The sequence below is a fragment of the Neoarius graeffei genome, chromosome 22 (genome assembly GCF_027579695.1).
Source record: "Neoarius graeffei isolate fNeoGra1 chromosome 22, fNeoGra1.pri, whole genome shotgun sequence".
In the NCBI taxonomy this organism is placed as follows: domain Eukaryota; kingdom Metazoa; phylum Chordata; class Actinopteri; order Siluriformes; family Ariidae; genus Neoarius; species Neoarius graeffei.
In genome coordinates this window covers 635,001-645,000 of record NC_083590.1, presented here as the reverse complement: position 1 = coordinate 645,000, position 10,000 = coordinate 635,001, and the positions used below count along the sequence as shown (strand labels likewise).

Genomic DNA, 10,000 nt, shown 5'->3' with positions numbered 1-10,000 from the left:
CACACACACTCTCTCTCTCTCTCTCACACACAGACACTCTCTCTCTCTCTCTCTCTCTCACACACACACAGAGACACACCACGGGCGATTGCTCTAAGACAGCGAGGGAGGCTCAGCCTCCTCTAAAAATGACGAACATCGTGTAGGATGAATTGCGCTAGGCTTATGTTATAGCCGACCTCATAACGTTGCTATTTCAGATCCAGAATCATAGAAATATATGTGCTCAACCCAACTACAGTGCGAAATCATTCCGTTATAACTTTCCCCAGTTCGCCTAATGTGTGTGTGAGTTTTTCCCCCTCGTGACAGCGCGATGCAGCCCAGCCTCAGTGCACTTCAATGGCATTTGGGAGCTATGCGCTTTCAATCTCAAAATGCAAGACGGTTATTGGACAAATACTGCGAAAACGCCCACCCACCGGACTCCCAGCTTCACAGTGGGAGGGACATGGCAGTTTCCGCGAGGAGACTGGTGATTGGTGAAAGCGGCCGGATATTTTCTTTGATTGACAGCTCGTTTCAAATATAGACAGGCAGCGGTGAATCTCAGTTCAGTCCCATGCGGATTCGCAAGTGCTGTGGTGTATTGTAAGAGATCAGCTTACATTTCGATTTCATTCATTACATACGGTTTCTACCGGCTTTTTTAGTTTGTATATATTTTCATTGTAAATAAAGTGTAAATATAGTGTTGTCAAGTTTGCTATCTTAGTTCCAGAAATTTCGTTTATTTCAGTGACTGAACTTGAACTTGAGGGGGCTAGTCAGCTAGCAAGAAAGCTGCACACGGATGCCAAGCATTGCTGATTTAATTTTGGCGAAGCCATTTGCCAGTCTTCCTTTCGAGGAAAAAATTAAAATTAAAGAGCAGGGTAGACCAACGCCTCAAATTGACTTGGTGAAAAAGGTAGGGAATAATACTCGTTCCTTTCAGCTCTCCTGGTACGAGAAAGTGAATTGGCTAACAGCAAGTGACCCACATCAACAACAGTAAATAGGCTACTTTAGTAATATGTCATGGATGGACCAAAAATATAGAATCTATTTAAAATGTTTATGCTGAGTATATTATATTGGAATATATATTTCTCTGGATATGAATTAAACACAGCTACAATTTGGAAAACATTTTTAAACAAAAACACAGCCGAGAACATTTCACACTACAGACCTGGATTAAATGTGAAGGGTTATCAAAATTGTCAATAAAACATTTCTCAGTCAAAATAAGTAAAATATAGGGAAAGTGTCATTGAATGAAATGTGTGGCCCCCAGCTCTATGTTTGGCTCCCCAAGGTCAGTGCTTGTGCCTATTCCAGAACACTCTGCTGTTACTGCTGAGGTTCCTGACAAAGAGCTGCTTTCAATAATGATCAATTTTTAAACAACATGCCACAATTTTAAAATATAAAATGTTAAAATATACCCCCCCAACACCACCATCATGTATATTGGACAGTAGGCTAATGGGCCAAAAGAACCTGTTATTTCACAGTTTGTGACCCTGCCAACAATCAGCCAGATCAGAGGCAAGAGTATGGGCAAAACTGATGTGTTTTTTTTTTTTTTAAATCTGGAAATATCGTAACCGACCAGCCTCCCCTGTTTGAAAGACTACCAGCCGCCACTGAGACACACACACACACACACACACACACTCTCTCTCTCTCTCACACACACACATACACAAACACACTCACACACACACTCTCTCTCTCTCTCTCTCTCTCTCTCTCTCTCTCTCTCACACACACACACACACACACTCTCTGTCTCTCTCTCTCTCTCTCTCTCTCTCTCACACACACACAAACATACACTGAAACCAGATTATCCTTGATATGTTTGTAATGGTCTTGGTTTGTGTGTGCAGTTATACAGTGCTAAGGAGATAAACCGACTCTCCACCTTCCCGTTTCCTCCTCAGATTAACTCAATCAACCGCCGAGTCAAAACTGAGTATGTCTCTCTCTCTCTCTCTCTCTCACACACACACACACGCGTAACCTCAGTGTTCCTGCGATGTAGGTAAACAGGATGATGCTAATAAACTCTGTGTGTGTTCTGTTTCAGGTTTGATTTGGATTCATGGGGCAGTGATGAAACAGAGAATATCACAGGTTCTGAGCTGCCTTGTGTGTGTGTGTGTGTGTGTGTGTGAGATGTTTGTGTCATATACGTTCCTGTAGACTTGTTAAGAGTAATAAATTGCTGTGTGTATGTATATATGTGTGTGTAGACACTGAATCATCACTGTGGGATTCATGTAGTTCTCTACAGTCCTCCTTCTTACCTTCTGATCCAGTCAACCTGCCACCAAATACACACACACAACACACAATGGAGTGAGTACACACACACACACTTCTCTATCAGACTGTAAAGGGCGTGTACCTGATAGAGAACACATTTTTACTCACTCTCTCTCTCAGGTCAGAGCCTACTCCTACTTCTGCACCCAATAACAAAAGTCTGGCTGATGACATCACTGTTGTCGGGGGCAACCGCACAGGTATATTTGTGCAGACGGTGAGAGTGGGGTCAGCAGCGGAGAGGTGTGGCCTCAGAGAGGGGAGTGAGTTAATACAGGTGAGAAAGAGGTGATTATGGCATGGTTGTATTTATAGGGGTGTGTATGTGTAGTTTTCCTTTGTGTATGCATTAATGGTGTGTGTGTGTGTGTGTGTGTGTGTTTAGTTGGAGGATGTATTGTTTTCAGGAGGTCGTGTTGATCTGAGTCAGTGTACAGCAGAAGTGGCTCACTTTACTCTACAATGGTGGACTGAACCAACATCCCTTAAACACCGATTTAACAAAGAGGGTGTGTCTCTCTGTCTCCCTCACTCACATACACACACACACACGGTATTGTTCATCTCTGTGCTGTAGTTAATCTCTATTCTGTAGTTAATCTCTGTGCTGTAGTTAATCTCTATTCTGTAGTTAATCTCTGTGCTGTGTTTAGTCTCTGTGCTGTGTTTAGTCTCTGTGCTGTAGTTAATCTCTGTGCTGTAGTTAATCTCTATTCTGTAGTTAATCTCTGTGCTGTGTTTAGTCTCTGTGCTGTGTTTAGTCTCTGTGCTGTGTTAAGTCTCTGTGCTGTGTTTAGTCTCTGTGCTGTGTTTAGTCTCTGTGCTGTGTTTAGTCTCTGTGCTGTTTAGTCTCTGTGCTGTAGTTAATCTCTATTCTGTAGTTAGTCTCTGTGCTGTGTTTAGTCTCTGTGCTGTGTTTAGTCTCTGTGCTGTGTTTAATCTCTGTGCTGTGTTTAGTCTCTGTGCTGTGTTTAGTCTCTGTGCTGTAGTTAATCTCTGTGCTGTGTTTAGTCTCTGTGCTGTGTTTAGTCTCTGTGCTGTGTTTAGTCTCTGTGCTGTGTTTAGTCTCTGTGCTGTAGTTAATCTCTGTGCTGTAGTTAATCTCTATTCTGTAGTTAATCTCTGTGCTGTGTTTAGTCTCTGTGCTGTGTTTAGTCTCTGTGCTGTGTTAAGTCTCTGTGCTGCGTTTAGTCTCTGTGCTGTGTTTAGTCTCTGTGCTGTGTTTAGTCTCTGTGCTGTAGTTAATCTCTATTCTGTAGTTAGTCTCTGTGCTGTGTTTAGTCTCTGTGCTGTGTTTAGTCTCTGTGCTGTGTTTAATCTCTGTGCTGTGTTTAGTCTCTGTGCTGTGTTTAGTCTCTGTGCTGTAGTTAATCTCTGTGCTGTGTTTAGTCTCTGTGCTGTAGTTAATCTCTGTGCTGTGTTTAGTCTCTGTGCTGTAGTTAATCTCTGTGCTGTGTTTAGTCTCTGTGCTGTGTTTAGTCTCTGTGCTGTAGTTAATCTCTGTGCTGTAGTTAATCTATGTGATGTATTTAATCTCTCTTTCTCTCCACTTTAGGTTACTCCCTTTTAAATAGTGAACTCACCTCTCCTTCATTCTCCGGCGCCGACTCATTTTACGTCCGTGTAAATCTTGACCTGTTCTTGGACGGTGAGCAGCCCTGTCTGCATGTCACCTGCAACGACATCCTGCACGTGACAGACACGAGATACAATGGCAAATACCAGTGGCGTTGCACACATGTGGACACACATTCTGCTAAATCACTGCAGACTGGAGCTGTACCTAACTACAACAGGTAAGCAAACACACAAAAACAAGCATTACAGACATCATTTTTGTGATCTCAACACACAACATCACCATCAGCACTGTAAGTTCAGGGGGCTGCCGTCAGCACTGTAAGTTCAGGGGGCTGCCGTCAGCACTGTAAGTTCAGGGGGCTGCCGTCAGCACTGTAAGTTCAGGGGGCTGCCGTCAGCACTGTAAGTTCAGGGGGCTGCCGTCAGCACTGTAAGTTCAGGGGGCTGCCGTCAGCACTGTAAGTTCAGGGGGCTGCCGTCAGCACAGACAGCAACCTCCTGAAGATGAGGAAGTTTTGAATATTAAGCCCATCACAACAGCTGACATTGGTATGAAAATAGAACTGTACAACCACAATTCCAAAAATGTTGGGACGCTGTGTAAACTGTAAATAAAAACAGAATGTCATAATTTGCAAATCATGGAAACTCTATATTTCATTGAAAATAGTTGTAGCGTGAATCGCGTGTGGGTGGAGCACAGAGGACGGCAGGACAGAGATTAAGGTTCACAAAACTCCTTTTTATTTCCGTCTTTTCAGACTTAACACTCTCTAGCCATTTCAGCGTGCACACACATCAGTCGTCTGGATGGGGAGAGAGCCTCCTTCCTCTGCTCTCTCTCTCCTTATATAGGGCACGGTTTACTGGGGAGAACACACACAAAACACAGGTTAATTACACTCAGGTGTAGCGATTCTGCCACTTACCTTCCCCGACTCCGCCCTCCTGTCACAGACCGGCGCTTGACCACGCCCCCGCTGCCACATACCCCCACCGCCCAACTCAGGCCGGGCGCCCGTCCGGCCCGCAGCCGACTCCCCCCCCCCCCCTTGACGGGAGAGGAAGTCCGCCACGACCATCTGCGCCCCCGGCCTGTGGACCACCTTGAAGTTGAAGGGTTGGAGCGCCAGATACCAACGGGTGATCCACGCGTTGGCATCCTTCATGTGGTGGAGCCACTGGAGGGGCGCGTGGTCCGAACAGAGGGTGAAAGAGCGCCCCAGCAGGTAGTAACGGAGGGCGAGGACCGCCCACTTGATCGCCAGGCACTCCTTCTCAATCGTGCTGTAGCGCCCCTCACGCACTGACAGCTTTCGGCTGATGTATAAGACTGGGCGATCCTCTCCCTTCACCCACTGGGACAAAACAGCCCCCAGCCCTCTGTCCGACGCATCCGTCTGCAACAAAAAAGGGAGAGAGAAGTCAGGGGAGTGCAAAAGTGGCCCCCCCACACAGTGCAGCCTTTACCTCAGAGAAAGCCCGCTGGCACTGCTCCGTCCACTGGACTGGATCTGGCACCCCCTTTTTAGTGAGGTCAGTCAGCGGGCTGGTGACATCCGAATAATTAGGTATAAACCTACGATAATAGCCAGCCAGCCCCAGGAACTGCCTCACCCCCTTTTTGGTCTTGGGCCTCGGGCAGGCCGCAATCGCTGCTGTCTTATTAATTTGGGGACGCACCTGCCCGTTACCCAAGTGGAAGCCCAGATACCGTACTTCCACCCGCCCAATCGCACACTTCTTCGGGTTGGCAGTGAGCCCCGCCCGCCTCAGCGACCTAAGGACGGCCCTCAGGTGTTGCAGGTGCCGCTGCCAGTCATTACTATAAATGATGATGTCATCTAAGTAAGCGGCCGCATAGGTGGCGTGGGGCCGGAGGACCCGGTCCATCAGCCGCTGAAACGTAGCGGGTGCCCCAAACAGCCCAAACGGAAGTGTGACGAACTGGTGTAAGCCGAACGGTGTGGAAAAGGCCATTTTTTCCCGGGATAATGGAGTCAAGGGGATCTGCCAATATCCCTTCGTCAAATCCAGTGTCGAGTAAAAGCGAGCCGTGCCTAGTCGATCGAGCAGCTCATCAATACGAGGCATTGGGTACGCATCGAATTTAGACACCGCGTTGACTTTTTTCTATAGTCCACACAGAACCGGACCGAGCCGTCGGCCTTGGGAACCAAGACCACCGGGCTGCTCCAGTCACTGTGGGACTCCTCGACGATGCCCATTTCGAGCATGGCCTGAAGTTCTTCCCGAACCACCTTTTTTTTGTGTTCGGGTAATCTATAAGGACGGCTACGCACTACCACTCCCGGGGGCGTCTCTATGTGGTGTTCTATGAGGTTAGTGCGACCGGGCAGGGGCAAGAACACATCCGAAAACTCGGCCTGCAACTGGGCGACCTCCGTGAGTTGGGTCGGGGAGAGGTGGTCTCCACAGGGGACCGGAGAGGTACAAGATGCCAATGTCCCTTTTTGGACCTCCGGCCCCAGCTCCGCCTTCTCCGGAACTACCGACACCAACGCCACGGGGACCTCCTCGTTCCAGAGTTTTAGCAGATTGAGGTGGTAGATCTGTAGCGCCCCCCCCCGTCCGTTCGCCTAACCTCATAGTCGACGTCCCCGACTCGCCGTGTGACCTCAAAGGGTCCTTGCCACTTGGCGATTAATTCGGAGCTCAACGTGGGCAACAGGACGAGTACCTTATCTCCCGGAGTGAACTCTCTAAGGCACGTGCCCTTGTTGTACAGGCGGGCTTGCCGTTCCTGGGCCTGCCGCAAATTCTCCTGAGTTAGGTGGGTGAGCATGTGGAGTTTTGCGCGCAGATCCATAACGTACTGAATCTAGTTTTTGCTCTGTGAAGGTCCCTCCTCCCAATTTTCCCGCAGTACATCTAAGATGCCACGCGGCTTACGCCCATATAATAATTCAAACGGGGAGAACCCCGTGGAGGCTTGGGGGACCTCTCGCACTGCAAACAGCAAGGGTTCGAGCCACTTATCCCAGTTATGTGCGTCCTCACTTATGAATTTTTTTATAATATTCTTGAGGGTGCGATTGAACCGTTCAACTAAACCGTCCGTCTGTGGGTGATAAACGCTGGTGCGGATCGGCTTAATACCCAGTAGCCCATACAGTTCACTCAGTGTTCATGACATAAACGAGGTGCCCTGGTCAGTCAGAATCTCTTTCGGGATTCCAACCCGGGAGATGACGTGGAAGAGGGCCTCTGCAATACTGCGTGCTGAGATATTGCGAAGAGGCACCGCTTCCGGGTATCGTGTTGCATAGTCCACCAGAACCAATATAAAGCAGTACCCTCGTGTTGACCGATCTAATGGCCCGACGAGATCCATCCCAATTCTTTCGAACGGGGTCTCGATTAATGGTAGGGGGCGCATGGGCGCTTTTGGAATGGCTGCTGGATTTACTAACTGGCATTCGCGGCACGCCGTACACCACTTACGGACGTCGCCGCGAATCCCCGGCCAATAGAATCGGGCCATTATCTGGGCGAGTGTCTTATCCTGCCCGAGGTGTCCAGCCATGGGATTAAAGTGAGCTGCCTGGAATACCAATTCCCAGCGGCTCTTTGGAATTAACAACTGGGTGACCCGCTCTTTTGTCTGAGTGTCCTGCGTCACTCGGTATAACCTATCCTTCAAAATGGAAAAATAGGGGAAGGACGGGGTCGCGTTCGGCTGGAGCGTTTGACCATCGATTACTCTCACTTGGTCAAACGCGTGTCGCAGAGTCTCGTCTCGCGATTGTTCCAGTGGGAAATCCGCGAGGGATCCCCCAATAGAAAGAGGAGGGGCCGGGGGCTCCTCACTCTGTCGCGGAGATGACGTAGACAGCTCTGCGACCGCAGCTCCAGCCAAAGCGACACCGGGGCCCTCCCCTATCAACCGGCAGGACCCACTCTTTACTAGGCGTGCCATCAAACCCCGAAATCCCGGCCAATCAGTCCCCAAGATCAAAGAGTGGGTAAGGCGAGGATTAACCGCCGCCTTCACTATTGATTTTTCCCCTCTGAAATGTATGTGGACTGACACCAACGGGTAGCTGTGAATATCCCCGTGCACACACAACACCTTCACCCCTTGTGCTCCCCCCAATGCCTCGTCTTGCACCAGGCTTTGGCGGATCGAGGTCTGATTGCAGCCTGAATCCACCAACGCCTGATATGTAGCCCCTTGGACACTTACCGGTATGCGATACGCTCCGGCCCGATCGAGGGCAGCCTCTGGCGCGTCGGGGATCCGCACCACCGCCCCCACCTCCATCACTGCACATTGTTGCTGTAGGTGGCCCGGTTCCCCGCAGCGCCAGCAAACCGGCCCGGGCCTTCCCTCTGCAGCTGTGTTCTGAGGCTCACTCACCTGAGGGGGGGGAGAGACAGACACAGAAGGGAGAAACGGGAGGGCACCACGGGTGCAGCGGGCCGGCTGGGGTGGAGCCGGCCCCCGCCTCCGTGGTGGGGGAATGGGGCGAGGACGGGACACAGGAGGAGGGGGGGGAGAAAGAGAGAGAGAGAAGAGGAGAGAGAAGACGATGTCGTTGGTTGTCCTGCTGCCGGAACAGCCGCCAGATGATCCTCCGCCAGTCCTACGGCCTGATCCAGCGACGCCGGACGGTGGCACTGGACCCACTCCGCGGTTCCGGCTGGTAAGCGGGCGATGAACTGTTCCAGCGCCACCTGGTCGATGATTCCCTCGGCGTCGCGATCTTCGGCCCTCAGCCACCGCCAGCAGGCGTCCCGGAGCTGCTGGCCGAACGCGAACGGGCTGCCGACTTCCTCCATCCGCAGCGCACGGAAACGCTGGCGCTGCTGCTCCGGCGTGCGCCCCACGCGCTGGAGGACAGCCCAGCAAAGGTCGGCATAGGCCAGCCGGCGATTGGCGGGGAGCTGTAGTGCGGCCAGCTGCGCCTCTCCCGTCAGGAGGGGGAGGAGGCGCGCCGCGCGCTGCTCCATCGGCCACCCTGAGGCTTCGGCGACCTGCTCGAACAACGTGATGAAAGCCTCGGGGTCGTCCTGCGGGCCCATCTTGGTTAAGGTGAGGGGAGACGGGCCCGCGGCCGGGGCGCTGGTGGACCCCGCCGACGCGAGGAGACGCCGGAATGCCTCTCGATCTTCCTGCTGAGCCAGCACCAGGGCTTCGAAGCGGCGCTCCTGCTCCTTCCGGAGCATGACGAGTGCCTGGTGCTGGCTCTGCTGAGCCGTGGCGAGGGCGTGGACCAAGTCCACGAACGGGGAGGATTCCATGGGGCTGCAGGACTGATGCTCCACCTTCCCGGGTTTTGGCACCACTTTAGCGAGAATCGCGTGTGGGTGGAGCACAGAGGACGGCAGGACAGAGATTAAGGTTCACAAAACTCCTTTTTATTTCCGTCTTTTCAGACTTAACACTCTCTAGCTATTTCAGCGTGCACACACATCAGTCGTCTGGATGGGGAGAGAGCCTCCTTCCTCTGCTCTCTCTCTCCTTATATAGGGTACGGTTTACTGGGGAGAACACACACAAAACACAGGTTAATTACACTCAGGTGTAGCGATTCTGCCACTTACCTTCCCCAACTCCGCCCTCCTGTCACAGACCGGCACTTGACCACGCCCCCGCTGCCACAATAGTACAAAGACAACAAATCAAATGTTGAAACTGAGAAATTTTATTGTTTTTTAAAATACATATGCTCATTTTGAATTTGATATCAGCAACACGTTTCAGAAATGTTGGGGCAGGGGCAACAAAAGACTGAAAAAGTTGTGTAATGGAAAAAAAACCCAAACAACCTAATGTGGTTCATTGTCAACAGGTCAGTAACATGATTGGGTATAAAAAGAGCATCCCAGAGAGGTGGAGTCTCTCAGAAGTAAAGATGGGGTGGGGTTCACCACTCTGTAAAAGACTGCGTGGGCAAACAGTGCAACAATTTAAGAAAAAAGTTCCTCAATGTAAAATGGCAAAGAATTTATGGATCACATCATCTATGGTCCATAATATAATTAAAAGATTCAGAGAATCTGGAGAAATCTCTGTATGCAGGAAACAAGGCTGAAAACTGACATTAGATGCCTGTGATCTTCAGGTCCTCAGGAGACA

General features: G+C 50.5%; 1 protein-coding gene across 1 annotated transcript in view; it reads left to right on the top strand.

Moving 5' to 3' along the window:
• The window catches only part of zmp:0000000896 (caspase recruitment domain-containing protein 10), a 24,802-nt gene that overhangs the window by 11,253 nt on the left and 3,549 nt on the right, over window positions 1-10,000 (top strand). Inside the window, exons 13-18 of the mRNA XM_060904139.1 lie at window positions 1,878-1,963; window positions 2,078-2,124; window positions 2,244-2,349; window positions 2,437-2,593; window positions 2,702-2,825; window positions 3,872-4,112. Coding sequence (XP_060760122.1) covers window positions 1,878-1,963; window positions 2,078-2,124; window positions 2,244-2,349; window positions 2,437-2,593; window positions 2,702-2,825; window positions 3,872-4,112 — 761 coding nt within the window. The remainder of the gene's footprint in view (window positions 1-1,877; window positions 1,964-2,077; window positions 2,125-2,243; window positions 2,350-2,436; window positions 2,594-2,701; window positions 2,826-3,871; window positions 4,113-10,000) is intronic.